A 27,331-nucleotide genomic window follows, 5' to 3' on the forward strand; every position below is an offset into this window, starting at 1 on the left:
GGGTACTTTTAATACAGATACTATTGTATAATCGGGAAATGTATATTTGTGGTAAATTTCAAAGGAGAAGAATTATAAATACGAAAATTAGAATGAATAAAACAAAATGTTGCTAAATGACAACAAAGTTTTATTTTCACTTTATTGTTCTTATTTACTGCTCTTTTGACAAGAAATTTTCCACATACATGTCTCTGCCGATTATACACATACTAACATTATAAGAAATACCCGGCAAATTCGTTATCAAATTATATTTCTACAACAACATATTTATAGACATGCGACAATAATTTTGGACATGAGTGTACGTGTTTGGTTGAAAGCGTGCGCAGAATTTCATCAAGGAGGGGCTGAGCCTGCGAAGTTCATCTCATTTCAGGTTTTAGTATACATATCGTAACATGGTAAGTGTTTACTTTTGCATACTATTTTGGTCAAAGAGGGCATTAAAACCTGGAAACCCCCGTTATGTACTGTACATCACTAGGGTACACACGTTTTTAGTTTGCATACTTGTTGGTAAGCACAATAAAGAGTATCGAATAAAATTTTAGAAACAAATGAACAATTGTTCAGAAAACAATTCGAATAAATGAGAATCGAAACTACATATTGAAATAGAAGAAAAATACATGGGTTGTTACAAAAGTTTCTACCTATGAACGGAGCAGCAGTTTATGGATGGTGTCACCATTCAGCATAATGCCCTGACAAGTGAATACATTTTGCCTATCGATGTTCAAATGCGTTAATGCCGCTGATAATATATATATATATATATATATATATATATATATATATATATATATATATATATATATATATCGAATGCGTGTAAAATTTAATCTACGGCAACCATGACGTCATCATTAGTGTCAAAATAATTACTTTCCAACATATTTTTGTCCTTTGGAAAGAGATTAAAGTCAGAAGGTGCCAAATCAGGTGATTAACGTGAGTGAGTAATTAATCCGTAGCCCCAATCGTGAATTCCTGCCATTGTGACGACTGACTTCTGGCTAGGAGCATTGTCTTGATGGAGAAGCACACCTGCTGATAGTTACCCACGACGCTTCTGGCGAATATTATCACAAAGCTGTCGTAGAAAACCTGCATAGTATTCCCCAGTCAGTGTTCAACCCTTTGGAAAATAATTCACCATCATTATCCCTTCCGAATCCCTGAAAACTATAGCCATCACTTTTCCAGCTGAGGAGGGCGCGGTGGCTCAGTGGTAGAGCGTTCACCTCTGGTGCTTGGGGTCCTGGGTTCAAACCCTGCTCCCGCCAAGCAGGGTTTGAAAAAAAACCTGATATTTTTGAAAAAAACCCAAGCACCAGAGGTGAACGCTCTACCACTGAGTGAGCCACCGCGCCCCCCTCATGTGACAGCTGGGCCTGGTGCTCAGTGGTAGAGCGTTCACCTCTGGTGCTTGGGGCTCAGTGGTGGTTTCAAAAATACCAGGGTTTTTTCAAACCCTGCTTGTTTGAAGTGGGAGATGATGGGCGAGTATTGGAAGATATCTGAGGCGGTGCTGAGTAAGCGTGAACGTTCACTTTTGCCCCTTGTGGTAAAGTTGGGTAAAGAAAATATAGGAGCCAACATGTAACATTGAGTGAAGAGACATTTGTAAAGTTAAGAAAGAAATTGGCGGCCACAGACTAGTAACAAAACGTTTGCATTATCACTTAGAATTTTGTTGTTGAGCACATGCCATGTCGCACCCGAATGCCGACAGGCAAGGTCGCACGGGAACACAAAAGAAGCTAGAAACAGCAAATAAGCAGTTCGCATCAAAGTCATCCACACAATCACAAAGTACCATTCATCAGACAATCACCACCTGTAGGCTATCGGACGACATGCATACGCTTTATCAGTTCTGTGGAGAATTGTTTTCACATACTCCAGACGGTAAAATGTCGATTTCCTGTATCATATGCAACGAATGATCTCATGAACAATGTTCCAATTTTGATTAAAGGAAGTCTGAGTACGTATGTGTCTACTGTGTACGTATGTAGCACCGCACGTAACATTTTTGTGCTTCGTGACATGTTGACGAACTGATTTCTTCTATTTTCATATTTTGTAATTATAGCATGTATGATAAACAGTACTGTAACTTTTGTTGGCAGTTCCGTTTAACATTAATCTGTTTGGTATTTCGTAACTTACTTGGTTCCACTCTGGTACTTGGGGTCCCTGGTTCGATCCCAGCTCGCGCCAAGTGAACTTTGTGGTGGACAAACTCCCCAGAGTGTGTGGGTTTTCTCAGGGTTCTCCCGTTTCCTTCCACTTCATTCATTTAATCCATTTCTCATCATCATCGTATCTTTAGCGTAGCGGGCATAAGCGTAGGACGTAAAACTCAAAGATTTCATTTCATTTTATTTTTCCTTAGTTCCATGTAAAGATTAAATGTGTTTTTTGTTTATGTCTACGCTTCTATGTTTTCGACTCTACACTGTTGTCCCAACCGTACCCCACCATATGGGGCAAGAGTACAAAATTTTTCCTTCGTCAAAACTGTGTTATTCCTCTGTATTCTTGGCTTGTTTTGTCTTAATTAAACTATGTATTTTATTAGAGATAACAAGCTTTCACATCAAATATATATTGCGTTTTTCTCTGTCAACATTGCACCGCAATTCTTTGATATACAAAAAGTGTTTACTCTTGCCCTGGCTGCCCATAGGTTCATTTTATGACAGTAGGTTTTTGATAGCTAAACTAGAGTGTGCACTTTCAATGCAGGTTCTGATTAGTTACTTCTCTGACAGTAGCTTCTTGCCTGTTGTTCTGTATGATTGCGATACATGGTCTCTTATTCTGAGGGAGGAACGTAGACTGAAAGTATTTGAGAACAAGATTCTGAGACAAATATTTGGACCTAAAACGAACAGGAATGGAGAAATGGCGGAAACTTTGTAACGAGGAACTGCATACCAGTAATACATACTTTTACCAAACATTGCTGGGGTCATCAAATCTAGGAGGCTGGTAGGCAGGTCATGTAGCTAGAATGAAAGAAAATAGGAACACTTTCAAAGTCTTAACGGGAAGTCCAATCGGAAAACGACCATTAGGAAGACCTAGGGGCAGATGGGAGGACAATATTAAGATGGATCTTGCAGAGATTGGAATACAAAGTAGAAACTGGATCCAGTTAGCTAAGGATAGAAGTCAGTGGAGAGCTTTTATGAACGCGGCATTGAGCCTCCGGGTTCCATAGGCCATAGCCCATAGAGTGAGTGAGTTGGCTTCTTGCTACCTACCCTTACGCACTTTCAATGCAACATGTGATTACATAACATGTAAATTACTTTTGTGACAGCAGCTTCTTGCTAGCTACACTTGAGTATGCAATTTCAATACAGCATGTGACTAGATAACATGTAAGTTACTTCAGCGACGGTAACTTCTTGCTAGCTACACTTAGGTATGCACTTTCATGTTTGATTCTTCAGCTTACATTTTTTCAATTGAAATCAAATGAAACCTCAACTTGTTGAAATTTCATTACATATTGTAGAACTTATGCAAAATTGCATAGTTCAGTATACAGTTAATTATGCAAATTTAAATAAAACATGTTACGCTTTGCCATCTCTTTAAGTTTTTGAGGAAACAACGAATTCAGAGAGCAAACGTGGTTAGATGAAACTCGTAGAACAGGTAGGAATTTCTTTTTTCAGAGCATAATTAATGAATTAGGGTGTGTGCCTTTCCATCCACATTAAGTAACAGAAGAGTTAGGAGTGGAAGGACGAAATTTCCTAGACCTGGTTGGTTCAAGAGAAGAGAAAATGCTGAGTAAGGGGGAACATAATTAATGTTGAACGGAATTTTAACTGGAAACTCAATTGCGCAAATCTCGAGTACTGTTTAATAACCTACCTGGAATTAACGTTATTACTCTGATGCTTTCAATCTTCGTCTCCTAGCAATAGAGGTACGAACAATAAAGCTCGTATATTTTATTCTCATTAGTGGCGTAGCTGGATTTAATTTCCAGAAGCGCCAGATTAGATTCATGATAAATTTTGCAGATGCTAATTGCATTTTTCAACTAATTTAAACATATTAAGTTAAAATTTGCTAATTGTATTTTAAAATTAATTTTAGTCTAGCAATTTAAAAGTTTACAGGAGTTAATTGAATTTTTTAATTAATTTTTAGCGTTTTTAAACTAATTTTAGTCTACGAAGTTCAAATTTTACAGGAGCAAATTGTGTTTCCAATCTAACTTTAGTCTGCAAAGTTAAAAGTTTACTGGAGCAAATTGTATTTTAAAACTACTTTTAGTAATATTGTATTTTAAAACTGATTTTAGTCTACCAAGTTAAAATTTTACAGGATTCCTGGCGGGAGCTCATGTGGTTCGGATTCTACGTTAATCAGTAGGTCTACGTCTCAAATAGCCTCACTGCTGAAAGAGACGTTAAACCCAAAATCAACTCAACTCATTTATTTATTCATTTGTTTTTAGAGTTCCATGATGATTACCGTAAATCTCATTCAGTTTGACACAGTATTACGTATACTTGCTTTGACTTCTTAATCCCTAATGCTTGGAATTAAAATCAGTCAAGAATCTAAATTTTGCTGCCTAATATGGAATGAATTACTCTCGCCCAGTCCGATTAAGAAAAAAAGTGACTCATGATATCATCCTTAAAAGTATTAGATTTTCATGAAATATGGCGCATATTTTCTGAGGCTTTACAGTAATTCCCGCTGCCTGGATTTAAAATCCATCGAAAACAAGCAAGTAAGCTTATCTCCGTCCTTTGGGTTAATATAATATTCCGCATATGGCTTTGTTGACAAACAACCTACACCTACTTATTTTTACAAGCATTAACCATGTACGTCCTACTTAGTGGTGGGCACAAAAACCGGTTTTTCACCGAAACCGGTTTCGGTTTTCTCCAAAACCGGTTCGGTTTTTCACCTGACTGGTTTTTCACCTGGTTTCGGTTTTTCACCCTGATTGGTTTCGTTTTTCACCCGGTTCGGTTCGGTTTTTTGAACCGGTGAAAACCGAAACCGATTTTAGAGAAAACCGAACCGGTTTTGGGGGAAACCGAAATGTCGGTTTTACGGGTTTCGGTTTTTATAAAAACCGGTTTTGCCCACCCCTAGTCCTACTACGACTTGCTACGGTGGCAGACAACTGGGACACCAACGCCACCGTCACATTGGAGCACCTTTATAACTAGGATTATAACATCAACTACTATCAGTCTTTGGCTAGTCTGGTCACCTCCACTCTCTGAGATTGCCTGGAGCTTTGAGAGGAATCTAATTGAGTTTGCTCGGAACTCTGTGGAACTCCTAACCTCAGCCACCCAACTCCCGTGGAGCTTTATGGCCTTTAAACCCCCTCTGCTTGCGTGGAGCATTGGGGATCCTAAATTCACTGCACTTAGCTTGCTCGGAGCTTCGATATCCTTATCTAGGCTGTTCGGGCCTTGGGATACCATGTTTTACCCAAATGTTAGAGAATTTTACATCATAGTGATTTTTGTAATATACTATCTCTACCTATATCTGCATAAGCAGAACTTTACTATATATATGAAAACTTTCTTAAAAGTTATTCGACTACTCTCCCCACGAGGGTGAGGAATCCTGAGTGCGTTCTGTAGGATTCCCCCCACTTAATAATTAAGAGGGGCCGCGGTGCCTCAGTGGTAGAGCGTTCACCTCTGGTGCATGGGGTCCCGGGTTTAAACCCTGCTATCGCCAAGTGAATTTTGTGATGGACAAACACCATGTGCTTGGGTTTTCTCGGGTTCTCCAGTTTCCTCCCACTTTCTTCATTCCGCCCTTCATTCATTTCTCATTATCACCGTCTCCTATAGCTTATCCGGCATAAGCGTGGGACGTAAAACTCAGAATTCATTTCATTTCGTACTATTTGGAAAGAAAGAAACCGTTACGTTATCTAATAGTTTCCATGTGTATTGTACTTCCTCAAAAACTAATGATACACCCCCTTTCTTTATGATATTTGAGTTCTGTTCCCTCGCGAGTGCCTAGAAGATGAAATGACAAACCTCAGACGAGAGGAATATAGAACAAATGTTTGATATAAGGCCATATATAATTAAGGTTGGCAGACGTCCGGCTTTTGGTACAAAGCCGGACGCATTTTTGTTCTCCTTTTCGAGTTTGAACGCTAATTAATGAAACAGGGATGATTCAGGAGATTAATCCATAAAACAGGTTTTCAAGATGCTTAAAATATTGCCAGATAGGATAAATAACTTGTTAGAACTGTGACTTTATTAAATACCTTAACTTAAAGTATCTTTATTAGTATTGCTGACTGCTAGTCCAGGCATCATTTTGTAGTTGTGCTTTTTGTATTAGTTTACCTTAGCGCGTTGGCTGCCAAGGTCAAATTGTGTGAGGCATATCGAGGGGCCACAGTAGATTACTGTACATAAAAGGTGCCTCAAACACAGAATATAATGCCTTACTTTCTTCTTCTCCTTCTTTTACTTTCTTAAAATTCAACTAACATCAACTAACTAACTTACCATACAAATGCAAAAATAGTTGTTTTGAAAATAAACAAAATGAACTCACTATAAACAATAAGAAAGCAATTCTTTTATTACAACAATGCTAGGGAGAATTTCACGCCATTGTTGTCAGCACGTCATGCTCTCTGGCCCCGGGCCACAAATACAGTGTAACATTCTGAAGGTCAAAGATTGTTTTTCATCCGAGAAACAAATAGTAAATCAAACCTCCGTGCGGGTATCGCGGCCTGAAGCAGTAGCTGAGGTGATACCAACAGTGGGTATCACGGCTCCACGCGTGACGTTCACTGAGACCTGTTATCGGGTCCCATGGCTGCCAGCGTGTTTTAATAATGCATTAATTTCTATAATATTTTTTTCCTTTTCTTTAAAATGTGCTGTTTCATATAATCTGGAAGCAAACTTAAGTTTCGGTAAAAGCATTTAAAAAAAAGTCAAAGTGGTGTCCTTTTTGGTTTTACAAATCTGGTAACCCTAGGTATGATGAATCAAAAATATATGAATTCGGTGTTGCGACAGAAATTTCTGTGTTCTGTACAACAAATGAATCTGTATTGCGCAGCGTGAAATTTAAAGAAACCACGCTTGAGTAATCAAAACAACTTGGTGTTATTGTGAAGTTGAAATTGGATCCACGTGTTGTTAGTTGAGCCCGGTAAGCACATACGTACACACCTTCTTGTTGCATTGTATATTCCGGCCAAAACAAAATTTTCATTTAAGCATTGGACGATCTCTCTCTCTCTCTCTGCCGCGTGTGACATTGTACAAACATTGTATTAATTAAACCGTAGCTTGTGTAGCCGTTAGGGATGAGATTTCGCGTGTGGTTTAACGTCTCGGCACCAACTTTAAGCTTCAGCTTTTAGCCAAAAAGATTCAATTTGTAGTTTTTCCTTTTTTTTCTCTTCTTTTTTTCTTTACTTCTGGAAATCCAAAAACTAATCTGACGTTCTTGATAAAAGGTATAGACGAAGAAGATCAGTTTCTAATCTCTAAGGACGTTAGTGAAAAGCTAGGGAATTGGATAACCCAGAGGACAGTTCATTCGCTAGCGTCATCAATTCTTCCTTTCACGCGCACTTTACCAGCAGTGTTGCAACCCCGATTTTTAATTATTTACAGCTAAACTTACGTCATCCGAACGTGCCAACACCAATGATTAAATCATTCACTGCTATGTATTTCATCGAAAATGTTCTAGCCCGTTTAAAAAAGCAGAATTACACGCCGTTATTAAGCGGACATAATGACGACAGAGTAGCATTGTCGTGCAATGACTGTGCTATATAGGACCTGGAGGTGCCAGTTCTCCCAGGGGCGCCATTCCAAGTACAGCCTTACTATTTCAAGTGTGCCCCTGCTGGTTCTGCTGTCGATGTGTGTTTTCCTGTACCTGCGTCAAAAGAGCGGGGACAAGTTATTGTGGCTGATATCTTTCAATAGTTGGGTGAGGACAGGGTTGCCACATTGAATTATTTCCGTGGCTTCGCTGTTCACTATCTTGTTAGCCATTCTAAGTAGCCTACGACCTTCATTCGCCAAGACCGCACGACTGAATGACAAATGTTCAATCCAGCCGAAGTCATTCCCTTCTTTACCCAAAGCAAAGGGAAGGCTTTATCCGTAAGAGGGCAGCGGGGGTGGGGCTGAAGTATGTTTCACACATTTTCCGAGGACACATTTGAAATAGAAAGGCTATAGCGACTATGTTGCTCCTCCTAAAATATTGGAAAAAAAAATCGATAAATATTGAAAACAGGTCGATAAATACTTTGTGCAAAACAAATCAAAACTAGTCCCTACAATAGGCATGTGCAAGTTGGAACAGGGATGGGCTAATCATAGAGAACTTACTAGCACCAGGCAGAGTCGGAATTAGGTTTAGTTGGGCCCTAAGCTATTGAAGTTAATGGGTCCCTTTATGTGTCCAGGTGAACGTAAAGACCCTATATACAGAAATGGATAAACTAGTGATACTTTAGGAAGCAGCAGTGGCGGCTAATATTAGCGTTGCAGCGTTGCGCAACGACAAAGTATTTCAAGAAAAAATATTATTATCAATAGTAGTAAAGAAGAGGAAAAAATGCTTTTTAATACTCGCATATATACACTTTAAATAACATTTTTTTTTAAATTCTGTAACTGTCCGTTCCGTTAATCCGTTTTAAAAAGCGAAAAATAATCCGTCATAGAGTCTCTAATTTATATTGTGTTGCAGCGAGTATACAACGACCAGATTCCTTCAGCACGGCAATTGGAGCAAATGTTAAGTCTCCTTTCCCCTATCTCAGAAGTTAAAGGGACTGGTCGTTGCAGTGCTTCTGCAACACAGCATGGTTTCCAGTGAACGAGATGGTTTCTCGCGCTAAATAAGATTTCTGATTTTTTTTTTCACTAGCAGTTAACAAATGGAATTTGCTTTTATGTATTCATATTTTTAAATTACGGGACCATACTGAAGCAAATCAATATAATGACAATTAAAAAAAGTGATTGCAGAATTACAAAATAAGAAAGAAAATATTTAGTAGAGGAGAAAACAAATGAAAGTAGACCCGCATTTACAAGTTAATTAGCTTATATTGGTAATGAAGGCTTCTTCTACAGTAATTTGTGAATCAAATATTGCAACCGAGGAAAAATTTGCAATTAAGGCTTAGACAAAACAAGCAAAGGACAATTCAGGAGAGTGTTCGAAAAAAAAATCCAGTTTAAATTTACAGGATATCTTACGGCAGTAGTGTTGTTTGCACCAGATACATTTCCTCAATTTATTTTAAATTTTCCTGGATAAACTGTGAATAAAGTGTGTTCAATGTACATTTTTATAACACTAATCTCTGCTACGAACTTTCTTCAGTCAACGCTGAAGAGGAATTCGGATCACTGTCAGGGACTGAGTTTGCTAGAATGAATCGTTCGCAATAATCTAGAAAAAAATATTTAGTGAATCTACAAAGCTTCTGAAATTAATATTAACTGTACCTATGGCGTCAGCAGACGAAAAGTTTTTTCCACATGAGAAAGAGTTGACACTTTCAAGGAATTGAATGTCCTAAGAAAGATTATCATCATTGGTTATGCTTTCCATCGAAAAAGACCTGACAATAAGAATACCAGAGTTCAACCAGCATGTATTAGACAGATTTGCTCCAATCAAAGAGAGGATAATGAACTTGCTAATTAATTAAGGTGATTAATCGGATAAAATGTTCTGCATTTTGATAAAATGTTCTGCATTTTTTATTTTTTAAAAACAGAATTTTATTTAATTTAATATGTCACATAGCATTTGCATCTAAAGTTATGTTGATTAGTCAATGAGTCAACTTTATATCTTCTGTCTCTTATCGTTCGTACTGCAACACCCGAAACTACAATCCACCGTCCGCCACTGGGAAGCAGGCTGGCAGAAGGGACCCTATTACTTATGGCCTACAAACAGGAAGCACTGTTGCTACGTATATGTAAATTTTATTTATTGATCTTGTTATACTTTGGAAATGTATATTCTGTTTTCTTTAATTTTTGGGGACCCCCAAGATAGTGGGGCCCTAAGTTATAGCTTGTTTAGCTTATACGTAAATCCCGCACTGCATCCAGGGCTGTACGAGACAGCGTGTGTAACATTTTCACAAGAATTGAATAGTCGTATTCAATAGAGGAACACGTTCATAATAGCATAGAAACACAAAAGCTATTATAACGGTAACAAAAGTACTTAGGTCTACTAAGGAAAAGATGGGAAACAAAACTATTTATTTTTCATTTTAGTAGAAATCTTGAACTAGTGTCTCAACAGTGGATGCCCCGGTGAGGACACTCGGTCGAAAAAAACTGTAAAGGCTTTTTTAGGCCAGCCATCCTGAATGAGGTTTCTCTGGGTTTTCCTTATTCACACCAGGCAAATGCCGGGGTGGTACCTAACTTATAGATCCTAGGCCGCTTCCTTTTCCCAATCCTTTCTTCTTTCCGTTTCTATTGATAGTGTGCTCGCCGAGGGACGTCATCCCCCTCATACGTGAAGAGCTAAATGGCCATAGATGCCGAAAGCCCAGAAATCTCAAATCCTACCTACCTTCCAAACTCAGGATATTTTCAAGGTGGATATCAGTTACCTAGGAAAACATTCACATTAATTTAATCATGAAATGACAATTGCACACTTGCCAGTAATTTACTGTAATAACTAGATAAGATAAATTGTACTCTTTATTTAGTTACATTTGTTTTACAGTTATCACAAATTGATTATCGGTTTGTATTTAGGAATATTGTTTCACTTCAAGTTATTACAAATTTGTGTCCATTTATATATTTAGTATTATTTGTTTCACGTAAAGTAATTACAAATTGTATCTAGTAAATTTTGCTTCACGTAACGTTATTATAAATTGTAGACTGAATATAAAATCCATACTAAGTGTCAAAACGAAAATATTGAGTAAACAGCCGTGATGTTACTTCAGAGATGATGGAACATATAGGCATGCGCGTTCTTCTGGGGATTATTTGAACTATTTCCACAGTGAATACTAGATGGCCAGTTTGTCACTGAGTAATGTTAGGCACCTATGCCACATTTTTACATTAAACCGAACATTTTCATTTTTGGCACTTAGCACTAATTTTATATTCAGTCTACAATTGATTATTCACTTACGGTAGCCCAGGACTGCATTGGTCACTTCGTTTTAAACAGTATATAAAAAGCAGGAAAAATCGTTTCCCAAAAATTGTTTATTTGTTCCAAAACATCATTATTTTGGCTACAAGAATGTACAATTGAAAGTTATGCATTCATATTTCTGATAGATGTTAAAAGCTACGGAGTAATTCTGATCATTGGTGTGGGTTATTCTCATCATTTGCATAATCACATGTTTAGATTTATTTTGGTGTAAGAAACATACTGGAATCCGTGTCGTATCCTGTTCATTCCCTCAGCCCTATCCATGGAAAGACCATCTTGTTTCGCAAAGGAAGGCAGGGATGTAGCTTCATAAATCCAGCAAACCAATAGTGTCCAGTTGTCTTTTTAGTACTCGAAGGATATCAGATTTGATGTTTTTGTGCATACATAAACGAGAACTGTTTAGTTACTGTATAAGTGTGATTCCGAAGCCTCTGCTTGACAAATACTACAACCTCTTTACCAGCTCTTTCTCCTCATCTTTCAAAAGGGATTTGAATGTCCAACTGCTTTTGGAATGGTGATTTCATCTCCAAGGGCCTGGCATTTTCTAGTACTCGAAATCCTATTCTGTAATGCCGTATATGACATGTTGAAGAAGCCTCCTGCTGTGCGTTAACTTACATCTTCACGCAATACCCTTGAAACAGTCCCATTTACTTAAGGGTTTTCACTAGAGCGAAATTAAACTACCGCTAATTTTAGAGTTTTTCTGTAATATCTTCGAAACAAATAAAAATATTCGAAAAGCAAAAACGTAGTGAACACGACAATTCGATTTTGCATGTGATACCGTTATCACAACTCATCTATCTGCTTTCGATTTGCAATTGTAGACAGATTTAGCACTTTTTGTTTGCGAGTTCTGTAAATAGTGGCATACCAAAAACAGATAGGTGAATTGTGGTAAGGGTATCACATGCAAAATCGTATTGTCTAGTTCACTATATTTATGCTTTTCGAATATTTTTATTTGTTATGAAGATATTACAGAAAAGCTCTAAAATTAGCGGTACTTTAATTTCACAGTAGTGAAGACCCTTAATATATTGCCCTTCGACCATTTAATTACATAATTCTTTTAGAATTTTATGTGTGCACCATTTTTAACGATAACGTAAGTGATCGTAATTAATTTTTGGAGTGGGGCAGCACAAAACTCCTGATCATTAAAGAGCCGAAAAAAAGTAAAAGCTGCAGAAGCCGATATTTCCTTTATCCACTGGTAGGAGTGTTCGATAAGGCTGAGGACCTATCGAACTTCGGGAGTGAAAATTTATCGAGTTGTCATCGGTTACTCGAAACCGTTTGAGTATTTGAAATTATCGAAGTTTCGGGTATTATCGAAATTTCGAGTATTATCGAAGTTTCGTGTATTATCGACATTTCGAGTATTATCGAAGATTCGTGTATTATCGACATTTCGAGTATTATCGAAGTTTCGGGTATTATCGGAAGTTCGAGTATTATCGAAGTTTCGGCTATTATCGACATTTCAAGTACCTAGGTATTATCGAAGTTTCGGGTATTATCGACATTTCGAGTATTATCAAAAGTAGTGATGGACAGTTCGGTCCCTTCACCTCTGCAGTGATTCCTTCTTGCAGCCAAACTAGTCAAACAACTTTTTTCATCTGATAAGTTATTGCAAAGTTATATTTGTCGAAATCATACGTAAAATTATTTTTCTGTCTGCCCCGTTATTGGCGCAATCGGCAAAGTGACTATTAGTAGACTAATGGTGTCTTGGGTTCCAATTCCATTCGGGTGTTGTATGTTTTCTCTTCCTCTTTCTCTCTTCTGACAGACTGCTTAAACCTTTTACAGATCTGTGGGGAAAAACTTTTCCTTCACTTCATTGCTGAGGAGAGAAGTTTTAATATGAATACCCTGCATATACCGGTATGTAATACCTATGAAACCTCGAATGCATTGTTTCTTCCGAACACTCCGATAATACCGAACTTTTCAAAATATTCAAGCGACTCGACAAATGCGATCATATTGATTTATTTCTCTTTTTGCTGCTTTCAAACAATTCGAGACTCTCGAACAGTTCGAGTGTCTCGAAGTTGTCTAATGTTTCTTACATTTCGAGTGCCTCAAACACTTCGAGAGTCCCGAACACTTCGAGAGTCCCGAACACTTCGAGAGTCCCGAACATTTCGGGAGTCTCTAACATTTCGGGAGTCTCGATCATTTCGAGTCTCAAACATTTCGGGAGTCTCGAAAGTTCGATAATTCGATAAAATTAAAATTCTTTATCGATGAAACGGTTTTGAAATTTTATCGAATTGTTATCGATTACTCGATTATCGGAACAGCCCTATCCACTGGCTACGCTCTACTATCGAACTTTGGCAAGAAGAACGTGTGAGGTCCACAACTCGCATACCTACCTCACTATTACATAACATAAATACTCATTTAATCGTCATAATGTGGCTGGTATAGCATATATGCACGTACTAAAGCTTTTCTGTTTACCTATGCGAAAATGCACATGGAGAGTGCATACTTTGTTCCCAAAACCGATTTTTTTTTTTTTTTTTTTTTACAGGTGCAATAATTTCCAAATAACAGCATCATGTTGAGTATTTCAACCATATTGATTTTTTCCCCACTGATGCTGTGCAGTTTGCCAACCCTAGCATTAGCAATGCGCTAGAGTCGATAAATCTTCTGTTGATCAATATAACCCCGTGATCAGTATAGCTCCAGGCTACTCTATATGTCGTAATATTTGTTTCACGTAAATTCGTTACAGATTGACTGTCCATTTCTATTTAGTATTTGTCTCACATAAACTTATTACAAACTGATTTTTCATTGTATTTAGTAATATATGTTTCACGTAAAGTTATCTTAAACTGATACGTATTTTCTTTTGTTGCTTTTTTTCAGGTTTCTAAATCTACAACTATCGTGCTGGATTTACATCCGTTCTGTCTGAGGCAATTTACAGAAGAAATCTTCAGCAAACAAGTCGTAAATATAACCTACAGAATTATTTACAGAAACTCGCGAATGATACTACAACTTCTCGGAGTCATTAGACTCCGGATTACATCCTTCGGCAGCAGATAGATGACATCTGTTACCTAACCTTGTTCCTCACTATCTTTTGTGAAAAGGTGATTAGCAGTGAAGTGTTTTTGGATGTGTAGAATGGATAAAAGGATAGTGAGTTAACCATGACATGATACAGTAAAGTGCAAGAAAAAGTGAGGTTTGTCCTCCACCACTAGTTAAAACAATTCCCTTTTCCTTTAAATTTTTACAGTGAACATCTGTGCCTGAAGACAAGAATTAACATGTGAAGAGAAGGGTTAAAAAAAACAGCGATTTTCCGTTAAAAAGTGGAAGAAATCGCATGTACTTCCAATAAGTTCTTCGTTACGCATGAGAGCGTGAAAATCAACTTCCCGTTATAAGTACAAGAAATTGGTTATACTTCCAGGAAGTTCTTTGTTATATACAAATATATATTTAAAAAATCAACTTTCCGGTTGTAAAGGGAAAATAATCGCGTGTACTTCCAGGAAGTTTTTCGTTACATATGGATGTGAAAGATAACATTTCGTTATAAGGAAAAAAGAAGTACCTCCACAGTTTAATACGTATGGATGTGATTGTGATTGGTGAAGATTATCTTTTTTTTCCACAAAGTGACGCATTATAAGTGATTTGGTTAAAGTATTTTTTTGTTGTTGAAGAAAACAGAAAATGTGATGTGATTTACTTTCGAGTGCGTGATAGTGCACTTAACATAAAATAAGCTTGTATTTATTTTGTGACAAGTTTTTTTTCTTTCTTTTAAGATTTTATTCGCTAACACAACATGCTACTACAAGTTCATCCTCTCGTGTCACGTTGGTGTTGTTGGTGGTTGTTAGTGGCGATTTCCGTGTTAAAATTCAAGTGTTCTCAAACGGTTACGACATGTGGGGAAGATTTAAAAGCACCGAGAGGTGTCATAACCTCTCCTAATTTCCCCTCCCGTTATTCAGTTCCTATCACCTGCAAATGGATAATTGATGCGAGCAAAATTCAGAACAACTCCGACATCATGGTATATTTCACTCAAGTATATGTCACGTCCGGACTTACTTTTAAGAATGTCAAAAGCCGGAATGAATTACAAACGAATGCATGGAGTCACTCGATGCAGTCCCATCCGTGGAAGAATGTAACGATTAACAAGAACTTTATTGAAGCTAACGAAAGTATACGGTTTAAAAAACCCGTTTTAGAGGTGATATTTGAATCGGATAGACTGACCAATAACCATTTTCGTGCACTGTCCAATATGGTCGATGTGTATGGTTTTAATATGACTTACGAGATTATTGGGAAGGAAGAAATAGATACCAGAAAGTGCTCAGCAATCACATGTTCATTAACAGGAAACTGCTATGCCAATCACAACTTTTCGTAAGTATTTTTTTTTACCCTTTTCTTCCTACTTTTTAGTTGTAAGTGATTGTGAAAAAAGGTCATGTACTCGGTAAAGAAATTTCATACACTTTTAGGTGCCGTCTTCATTTTGAATTTTAGTTAAAATTACTGGTTGTTGCTTCTAATCCTTCGCCCCGCTGTACTCTATACACTGAAACAAAAAAAGCGTATGTGACATACGAAAAAAACGTAGGTTACTTGTGCATATCCTGTAGGTTTTGCACTTAATGTACAGCAAACATATAACTGAAAAAGTATATTTTATACATACTTTCCATATAAGTGTTTCGAATAAACGTACTTTCAGTACGAACGAAAAAACTGTATATAGGCGGTCAGGGATCTCACATACAAATAGATGTATGTAACATGTAGTTGAAGTATGCAATGTACGAATATGTGTGTAATACACGAAAGACTGTTAGATGTCATACATCTTGCAACGGCATGATGTAATATCTAAAATAGCATATGGATAACATATGTTACGTACTGATTTCTGTAGTAAACAAAGATTCCGCATATTTATGTAATATACCGCTGTCTCGATAACAGATTTTTCTCAGTGTGCTACTGAAAACTCTGATTGTTTATATTTAGGATTCTTTTTTTTAAATGCAAACATACATACAAGGATGGATCCCCAAAAAAGTTGCAAAGCGGAAAAAATATGTATTTAACAAGAGAGAGAGCAAATACAAACGAGAAAGAAGTGGCATGTCTTTTTTCCACATAATCACAAAATATATTCAGGCATTTAGTAGAACTCAGGACTCAACTTTCTTAACCTACTTGTTAGAAATCACGTCCTCCGTGCTCATTCAGCCAGTTCTCAGCAACTGTTTTCACATTACAAGATCTGAAGCGAATCTTGTTCCAGAAAAGTGCTTGTTCAATGCCAGGAAAAGGAAATAGTCATTGAGAACCAAATCTGGGCTATAAGGGGTATTTCCACACATTCAACTTGAACTGTTTCAGCAGTGCTTGAGTTTACCGAGCATTATGGGGCCTGGTATTGTTATGATGGAGGATGACATTCTTCATTCATGCCAGGGCGTTCTGGTGAAAGCTGCACAATAATGATCAGCAGTTACGAACTGGGCACGCTCCAGATATTCGATCAGGATCACACCACATGAATCCCAGAATATGGTTACCGTAAGTTCACCGGTAGAGGGTGTAAACCTTGAACTTCTTTCTCGTTGGTGATCCAGCGTGTTTCTACTCCATACTGGGCTTTCTTGTTGGCACGAAACGACGAAACTAGGTTTCGTCCCCGGTAACGATGTGATCAAGGAAACTCTAGCCGTCAGCATAGTATTGCTCCAGAAATGTCAAACTTCATGCCTTTCGTGTGCCTTTCTGCTCCAGGGTTAACGTACGTGGAACCCAGCGGACGCACACCATGGAATAACGCAACACATCAGACATGAGACGCTGCAAGGTGCTATAGCTCAATCTCAACTCTGACCCAATTGCCCGAACAGTTTCACCTTAGATAATTTTGAACCATTTCTTCCACTCGTAGCATGTTGATGGCCGCCTTTGCAGAACTTGGACAACCGGTCGTTGCCTTATTTCGGTTTTCCACCTTTTCTCTGTCCGCTTGGAAAACACGACACCATTTCGACACGTGTTTCCTGCCCATTGTTTCTGCATCGCACACTTGGACAATATGACTGTGAGTGTCCGATGGCGTCACATTCTTAGACCACAAAAAAAGAATCACGGCTCGCAAGTTCAAGCGAAACCATTTTTTGTAAACATCTTGTCATTTCACTCGTTCATACTCGTCTGCGAACTCACAATAGCTATCTGCACAACCGCTAACAGCTAGTGCCTTTTGTTTCCACTCTCGGAAAACAGTATTCCCTCCACAATTTTGCTGCTTGTAACCTTACTTTTCGGATCCATCCTCGTATATCAAATTTAAATATAGTCACGGCCCTCTTCCTAGTAATAAATAACATTGCACGTTTATGTTCAATAATTCATTTTGAAATAATTTAGTTGAAACAACACAATTAAAAATGTAATTAACTCATCACAATGTATTACTGTAGAAATACACAAATATTAATACTGAGATCTAAATATACCTAGTTACAGCCCTTTTCCTGTTTTGAAACAATTTAGTATCTAAGTTGCAATTAAATAGTCACAATAGTTTTACATTGGCAATTAAGTGGTCACAGTAGTTTTACATTGACAATTAAATGGTCACAATAGTTTTACATTGGCAATTAAATGGTCACAGTGGTTTTATATTGGATATTAAATGGCCACAATGGTTTTATATTGAATATTAAATGACCACAATAGTTTTACATTGGTAAGTAAATAGTCAAAATAGTTTTACATTGGCAATTAAATGGTCACAATTGTTTTACATTGGATATTAAATGGCCACAATAGTTTTACATTGGTAATTAAATAGTCAAAATAGGTTTACATTGGCAATTAAATGGTCACAATAGTTTTACATTCTCAATTAAATGGTCACAGTAGTTGTACATTGGTAATTTTAGTCACAATACTTTTACATTGGCTTATTACCTGTACGCTGGTTGTATGTATTGGCATCAAAGACACACCAAAGCAGGTAGTCACACGAAACATCATAGTTTTCTGGAACAACAACAACAAAAAACATTTACTGTAGTAAGAGACATTGCTCAACCGTTAGTTACGTTCACACTCAACGCGCAAAAAAGACTAGGAATGTGTGCTAGAATGTGCTTTGAGTAATTGAGGATAAGGGCTAAAAAATTTCGTAAGAATTATTGAAATCGTTTTGACTGTTCAAGAGATTAACGGTCCTTTTCAGCACCAAGGGTGTGTGACACAGTATGTACTGTTTATAAAGTAGGATCCAAACATCTACTTAGAATTTGTACTTGAAGTAAGTATGGGAAATCTAATCCAATATCATACGCTAGAGAGAACGAGCGTTATCCCTATAACTACTAAAGATTAATGGGAGTTGTGGTAAAAGAATTTAATAAATGCGAACCAAGAGGAAGCAAATAATATAAAGGTAACCAAGAAAGTTCTGTCGCATTTTGTGGAGGTCTCTGTTCCATTGGCACTCACACCGTGACTTGAATGCGAAAGACGAAGGTCAGTTATTGGTGTGTGTATATCCAACATACTACATGGTTGTGGCAGTTCAGTTACACCGTGAACTTGCGTAAGGACAGTGTGAAGATGGGACCTCCACAGAGCGTCATAAGGGCGTGTATGCTGTACGAGTTCAAACTGCACCAGAGCGGAAGATATGCCAGGCCTTAGATGAGGGTGTTGTGACTACGCGGACAGTGCAGCAGTGATTTAACAAGTTTGAGGACGGTGACGAAACACTCAAAGACGCACCACGGGCCGGAAGACCAACACATGTACAAAATGATCTTCAGTCAGCAATTGAGGCGAACAGTGGCCAGGCATGTGAGGAACTGAGACTACGACAGTGTGAGTAAAGAAACCATTCGGCAGCCCCTCCATCAACTTGGGAAATACTGCGAGTTGGATCGATCGGTCCCACGTGATTTGACTCCGGGCCAGAAGGCAACACGACCAGACACCTGTGTTTCTTTACTGTCCTGTCTGAGGAAAACAGCCATTTTTGGTCAGGGTGTGGACATGTAGTGAGAAATGGGTCCTGTACGATGCTCTACGACGTTATCATGATTGGTTATCATCCCATGAACAGGTTCCAAAAAAGCCGAGACCAGAACTGCACCAGAAGATCCTCCTGTGTGTTTCGTGAACTTCTCGCAGCATCGTGCATCGGGAACTGCTACCACCTGATCAGAGCATCAATGCAACTGTCAGCAGTTGAACCGTGTTCAAGAGAAACTCAAACCTCTGAAGCCAGCACTTCTGAATCACAAAGGGATCGTTCTGTTACAGGACTACGCTAAGCCCCACGTGGCTAGGATGACCCGGAACACATGCCTTGTGGATGGGAAACACTATTGCATCCGCCATACGCCCCGGATATTGCACCGACCAATTATTATCTATTCCATTCCTTGGACAATTACCTTAGAGAACGCCAGTTCAAATCCCTAATAGAGATGCAAAATGCACTTGATACCCCCTTCGCTTCACGGCCCACCAATTTCTACCGCGATGGCATCCGTGGCCTTCCAGAACGTTGGCAGAAGGTCGTCGATGCCAATGGGAACTACTTTTGATCTTCCTTATGTCGTAGGTGACATCAATGTTCGAAGTTGGTGGGTGAAAATGCGACACAACTTTTTTGGTTATCCTATATTTGCTGATGTACCGCAAAAATTTTCGTTTGTACCATCCCCGGTACAAAGAAGATATAAGCGTTTTAAAGTGAGGGCTATGGATACGGCAGTCCCCCAACTTGGAATATCGAAACAAAACCTATTCCAATTGTTTGTGCTACGTTTGTACCGGATTGTACCGCTAAAATTTTCGTTTGTACCACCTCCGGTAGAAAGCTATAAGAGTTTTAAAGTGGGATTGCTGTGGAAATGGCAGGTTCCCACCTTGGGATTTCGAAACAAAACCTATGTTAATCGTTTGTACCGGAATGTACCGCAAAAAAGTTTGTACCATTTAGGGTACAAAGATATAAACGTTATAAACTAGGGGGCTACCGTTTCCACAGCCCCCACCATTGAATTTCGAAGTAAAACGTACGTCAATCGTTTGTTCTACGTTTATACCGGAATGTACCGCAATGAATTTTCGTTTGTACCACTTCCGGTACAAACATATAAGAGTTTAAAACCGGGCTGTACCGTTTTCACAGCCCCCCTTGGAATTTCGAAACAAAACGAATGTCAATCGTTTGTACTACGTTTGTATGGGAATGTACCACAAGAAGTTTTGTTTATACCACTTCCGGTACAAAGATATGAGTTTTAAAACTGAGGGCTGCCGTTTCCACAGCCCCGACTTTAAAACTCAGATCTTTGTACCGAAAGCGGTACAAACTAAATTTTTGCTTTACATTCCGGTACATACGTAATACAAACAATTGGCATAGGTTTTGTTGCGAAATTCCAAGGTGGGGGCAGCTGTTTCCACACACCCCACTTTAAAACACTTATCTTTGTACTGGAAGTGGTATAAACGAAACTTTTTGGGGTACATTCCGGTACAAACGTAGAACAAACGATTGACATACGTTTTATTTCGAAATTCAATGGTGGGGGATTGTGGAAACGGCAGCCCTCTTGTTTAAAACTCTTATATCATGTACTGGAAGTGGTTGGTAAAAAACTATTGACATACGTTTTATTTTGAAACTCCCAACTAGGGATGCGCACGAGACGAGACGAGACAGGATTTTTCTGACAAACTTAGAGTCGAGACACAGATCTTCTAATAGAAAAATATACATTTTTCGAGTTGAGACATCACTTTTACAGCACATTTTCAAGTCGAGACAGCCTCAAATCTTGTCTCGTGCGCACCCCTACTCCCAAGGGGGGAGGCGTTTCGACAGCCGCCAAAATTAAAAGTTCTTATATCTTTTTACCTGAATTGGTACGAACGGAAATTTTTGCAGTATATTCCGGTACAAACGTAGAACAAACGATTGACGTACGTTTTATTTCGAAATTCAATGGTGTAGGGGCTGTGGAAACGGCAATCCCCTAGTTTAAAACTCTTATGCCTTTGTACGGGAATTGGTACAAACCAAAATTTTTGCAGTACATTCCGGTACAAACGTAGTAAAAACGATTGTTTTGGTGCGAAATTCTAAGGTGGGGCTGTGGAAACAGCAGCCTCTAGTTTAAAAACTCATTTCTTTGTACCGGAAGTGGTACAAACAAAATTATTTAGAATACATTCCGGTTCGAATGTAGTACAAACGATTGAGATACTTTTCATTTGGAAATTGCAAGGTGGGGGTTGCCGTTTTCACAGCCCCCACTTTAAAACTCATATGTTTGTGCCGAAAGTGGCATACAACGAGACTTCTTGCGGTACATTCCGGTACAAACATAGTAGAAACGATTGGCATAGGTTTGGTTTCAAAATTCCAAGGTGAGGGGCTGTCCCCCATTTTAGATTTCGTGTATCTTTGTAAAGGAAGTGGTACAAATGAAAAACTTTTTGCGGTACATTCCTGTATAAACGTAGTATAAACGATTGGTATAGGTTTTGTTTCGAAAGTTCAAGGTGGGAGGCTGCCGTTTCCACAACCCTTGATTGTGAAACTCATGTATCTTTGTACCGGAATTTGTGCAAACGAAAATGTTTGCGTTACATTCTGGTACAAACAAAATACAAACGATTGGCATAGGTTTTGTTTTGAAATTGCAAGGGGGGCTGTCGTTTTCACAGCCTCCTACTTTAAAATTCTTATAACTTTGTACCGGAGGTGGTACAAACAAAAATTTTGCCGTACAATCCAGTACAAACGTACTACAAACAACTGGCATAGGTTTTGTTTCGAAATTCCAAGGTGGAGCGGCTGGCGAAATGTACCTAAAAAATTAAGAACAATGATGGAAGAAAAATAGAGCGGTAATGACATAACTCTTCTTACACTGTTTATATTGAGCTCTGTCCTCATTTATTTTATTCTTATGCTGTTGTAGTCATGCTATGAAAGTTTCATCCTAATTCCTTCATTCGTCTTCCTTTTAGTGTAGATAGATCATGCCCGGTCCATTAAAAGTTTGCACCAAAGAGGAACAACGAGCAGTGATACTACGTTTGTGGTCGGAAGGTATTATCATAAGGTCGGAATCCATCAAAGGCTTTCAGAACAATACGGGAACAATGTCTTTCCACAACGCTGTGTCTAACAGAACCATGTCACGTGTATGCTTTAATGTTGTTATCATTTGTGGCCGTAGATGGTCGTCCAGTTCCTTACTCCTGCGTAACACTTGTGCCACCATTTTTGAATTTTCCAATCCATTCGTAGACACTCCGTTGCGGCAAGACACTGTTTCCGTATTGTGCCGAAAGCCTTTGGTGGATTGCGGCCCCTGATACACCTTCCGACCAGGAAAACGTTGTTCCTCGTTGGTGCAAACTTCTAATGTTGCATCTATGAACTATCTACGTCAGAAGGGAGACATGGAGGAATTAGAATCAAATTTTTGTAGCGTGACCACAACAGCGTAACAATGAAATGAACGAGGATAGAAGTCAATATGAGCAATGTAAGAAGAGTTATGTCAAATTTTTTGACTTACCTCATATATACTAATGGTGAGTGAGAGTAAAGGCTTAAAATTTGCTAAAGATAAGGAATACTAGCGGTGAAAGGGAATAAAGACAAAATTTGCTAAGTGTAAGTAAGACAAGACAATACATTAGCAATTAATTAATGTTAAATTCAATAAAATCTGTAAGGGAGAGTGAGAGCAGGAAATATATTAATGAGGTAATATGGTAAAATCAATTAAATTCGCTACGAGAAAATAAGGGAAGAAAATACAGTAAGAATGAGTGAAGGTAAAGTTAATAAAATTTGCTAAGGACGATTGAAGGGAAAGCTATGAAAATTTACTGAAGTAGCGGGACACAGGAAGAGCAAAACACTTTAAAGTGTAATAGAAGTAAAGGTAAAAACTACTGTAAGGATAGGAGTGGAACAAGAATTTGTTCATTATTTTCCCTAGAAATTATCTTGCTTTTATCATTCTTATAGGCTATAAGTGCTCTTGTTTTCCTGGGTTCGTTTTTCTAGAAATTGCTTTTATCATTCTTATAGGCGATGAGTACTGTTGTATTCTTGAATTTGTTATTTTCCTAGAAATTGCTTTGTTATCATTCTTATAGGCGATAAGAGTGCTCTTGTTTTCTTTTGTTCGTTGTTTTCCTGGATATTCCTTTTATCATTCTTATAGGCGATACGAGTGCTCTTGTTTTCCTGGTTTCGTTTATTTCCTAGAAATTATCTTGCTTTTATCATTCTTACAGGCGATACGAGTGCTCTTGTTTTCCTGGTTTCGTTTATTTCCTAGAAATTATCTTGCTTTTATCATTCTTACAGGCGATACGAGTGCGCTTGTTTTCCTGGATTTTTTGGGAAAAATTGTGAAAAGGGGCCTCTTTGCAATCCTGACAGAGGTATCAACCATTGCAAGAATGGAGGATACTGTTTGTAAGTACTCTTGTCCTATATTTATACAGTCTTGTTCTAAAAATCCTGACCAACCATACCTCATTAAGTAGTCATTCTTGCATACCTACTTAGGTTGTAATAATTAGCATGATGAAGCAAAGATAACGATAAAGAATTCTCTCTTTATGGATAAGATAATAGGTCATTTCAAAGAGGTAGGTGGACAGTTTTTTAAATCAAGTCTGTACGTTAACATCTTCATTAAGAATTGCACTTTTGATTTTAATTTCTGATGTTGCCAACGTTCTTAATATCGTTTAAACTGTGAGCAATAAGTAATTTGGAATGTCATTTAAAAATCGGATATTTATGTGCTTATAGTGAATGGGAGTAAAGGCGTAAGATTTCTTAAGACTAATCGTGGCACGTAAAATAAGTACGAGTAAAGGCATAAATTTTGATATGGGTGAATGGTGGAAAAATAAAATAAGCTAACGGTGAATGAGGGTAAGTACGTAAAATTGGATAACGGTGAACGAAGAAAATATGTATGGTAACAATTGAGTGAGGTATGTCTTGAAAGCGTATTTTTAAGATCGTTCAGAAACTTTAAAAATGAAGTGGTAGTGATGAATCTAAACTAATGATAAATATTTTTTGTAATTATTTATGGTAACATAAGTGACGTAATATTATTTTGTTTAACATTCGTGAAATTGTAGCTGCTTGTGTGAGTAATGAAACACACATTGCATCACTTAAACATTCGTGAAACTGTAGCTGCTTGTGTGAGTAATGAAACATATATTACATCGTTTAACATTCGTGAAATTGTAGCTGCTTTGTGAGTAATGAAACATATATTACATTGCTTAAACATTCGTGAAACTGTAGCTGCTTGTGTGAGCAATGAAACATGTATTACATCGTTTAACATTCCTGAAATTGTAGCTGCTTTGTGAGTAATGAAACATATATTGCATCGCTTAAACATTCGTGAAACTGGAGCTGCTTGTGTGAGTAATGAAACATACATTACATCGTTTAACATTCCTGGAATTGTAGCTGCTTGTCTGAGTAATATATATATAAGATGCAGCATGAGTAACTCATTTTATTGTTTACTAGCTGAAATGTCCGTTCTTCGCACGGGGAGAATAGGTTTATGGGAAAATGGGAAATATTTGAATCGCCGTCGTCCTTTAGAATAGAAGACTTTAAGGAAGAGTCGAAATCGTAATGAACAAGACTCTTAAGCAAGGGCCGAAAATTTAGAAGTGCAATGGTTATTCCACAATCAAAATGCGGAGTAGGGTTGCCAACTTTTGCAAATGGAAATATCGGGACACCCTTCTGAAGATTATGACATTTTCGCTCGTCAAAAATGTCAACAACCTGAAAGAGGTTACTTCATATAAAGTTAAGCGAGTCGGAGCTCAAATTTAATAACTTAATAGTTACTTTAGTTACTAGAATAGTTACTTTAGTTACTATTAGCACTAATTTAACTTCTTACTTAATTAGTTACTTTCGAAGCATTTATTACACTCATTTATTCCAGTTGTGGTTGAGTCGGCACATGTAAGTTTTGTAGTCTACCATCAATAATACACCGTGTTTAAAACAGAAAATCAAATATAATTGGCAATATAATTATGGAATGCACAAAATATATTTAAAAAATAAGTTACATGAGCTTCGTTTGGGCTGGTAGTGTCTCATAATGCCTATATACTTTTATTGGATCTGCATGCATTATTTAATTGGAAGATGTAGCTGAGGATGAACCAGTGCTAGCTGCACTCTTGAAAATGTACTTTTGTAGATCTTTAGCAGTTTTGGTAAGTTCAGTAAATTTTTCTGCTTTCAACAAATTCTTCAGCAAATTCCACGCACGACAGGTCGATATCACAGCGAATTATAAACTCTGCTTTAACCAAATTCATCGACAAACAATTCCTTTCGTCACTCCAAAATAATCTGAATAGAACAGAGAATAAGACTAATAAGAGGGAAAAAAAATACCGGATATTTAACGTCCAGTTTTGAAGTCGTGTCGGAAACCGAAAGAGGTCAAAAACCGAACTGTTCGGTAAAATACCAGACAGTTGGCAAACCCTAATGCGGAGTGATTTGATTCCTAAGAATGGTTACGAGAATTTGTATTGTCAAGTTTTTTTTTGGAATGAAATTTCGCTTGCATATTTCTTCATTCCGTGCAAGTACTTTCATTCGAGCACTTCTGCTAGAATGGAAATGAAATAATTTTTCAAAATAATTATTGAAATTCAGATATGCTCGTCGGAATCCACGTTTCGTACTATTTTTATTTTCAAACAAACAAACAAACAAAAAAAACTTCTAGAACTTTCAATCATGTGCTAAGCATATAAAACAAAGTAAGAAAATCAGAAGGGAATTTCTAGTTTGTAAATTATCTTCTATGTGTACGCACACCTCTTCCCTCGTCTAAACAATGCTCTTGAGGAATGGAAGAAGAACGTATTAGGAATAAAACAAAAGAGCTCCTGGCTTGAATTGTGGGGGAACTTCATCTAAATGCGTGCTGTGTTTATTCACGGGATGCTATTCTCTTTTGTTTTCATGGCTATATGCCCTTTCGCTTATTTCTCCGCCTCTCATTCGTCAAAAGTATGCCGTTCACATTTCCACTTTTTTCACGTAATTCTTCTAACTTCCAATGAAATATTGCGAAATTTCTGTGAATATATATTCATATAATGCAAAGAGGTTTAAAATTGTTAGTACTTAAAAAAGACACGAATCTACCTTCTTTCGTTATTCTGCTTAGTCTTGTCTTAACCAACTTCATTCATTTTGTATTTATTTTTCGCGAATTTCGGAGATTCATGTGATGAAAATTGCTTCCTGGATATTTTTGTTAATAATGTACTGTATAGATCCTTCCCCTTGCAACTAAACTCTGATTCAAGAATGAATATTGATGAAACTAAATTATGGTTAGTTAATGATGGTCCGTGTGTTTCGTAAAAAATGTTGGATTTGTTTTGTGACTTGGGGTTTAATCTTCCTTTTCAGCTGGAACTGGAAATTTCTGGAAACACTTGTTGATAGCGATTTGGTTGAATTAGAATAGCAATGGAAAGCTCTTTTTTTTTTTTTTTTTTTTTTTTTTACTGAGAACTTAATTCCTAATCCAGTCATATCCATAAGTGAATGCTCCGTAATGTTCCTAATCCAACCACTTCCCTAAGTGAATGCTCTGTAACGTTCCTAATCCAGTCGTTTTCATAAACGAATGCTCTATAATGTTCCTTATCCAGCCATTTCCATAATTGAATGTTCTGTAACATTCCTTATCCAGTCATTTGCATATGTGAATGCTCTATAACATTCCTAATCCAGCTATTTCCACAAGTAAAGCTCTGTAACGTTCTTAATCCAACTATTTTCCTAGTAAATGCTCTGTAACGTTCCTAATCCAGTCGTTTTCATAAACGAATGCTCTATAATGTTCCTTATCCAGCCATTTCCATAATTGAATGTTCTGTAATGTTCCTTATCCTG

The 27,331-nt window shown here is 37.6% G+C and overlaps 1 protein-coding gene across 3 annotated transcripts in view; it reads left to right on the forward strand.

Annotated features, from left to right (window-relative positions):
• LOC145675726 (uncharacterized) overlaps window positions 1-27,331 on the forward strand; it is a 1,359,799-nt gene that overhangs the window by 831,287 nt on the left and 501,181 nt on the right. For all 3 annotated transcript variants that reach the window (XM_081746346.1, XM_081746345.1, XM_081746348.1), the window contains 2 exons: window positions 14,161-15,690; window positions 23,711-23,821. In XM_081746346.1, coding sequence (XP_081602472.1) covers window positions 15,098-15,690; window positions 23,711-23,821 — 704 coding nt within the window. In that variant the 5' untranslated portion in view covers window positions 14,161-15,097. The remainder of the gene's footprint in view (window positions 1-14,160; window positions 15,691-23,710; window positions 23,822-27,331) is intronic.

Source organism: Thermobia domestica, chromosome 18 (genome assembly GCF_964235325.1).
Source record: "Thermobia domestica chromosome 18, izTheDome1.hap1.1, whole genome shotgun sequence".
NCBI classification, from domain to species: domain Eukaryota; kingdom Metazoa; phylum Arthropoda; class Insecta; order Zygentoma; family Lepismatidae; genus Thermobia; species Thermobia domestica.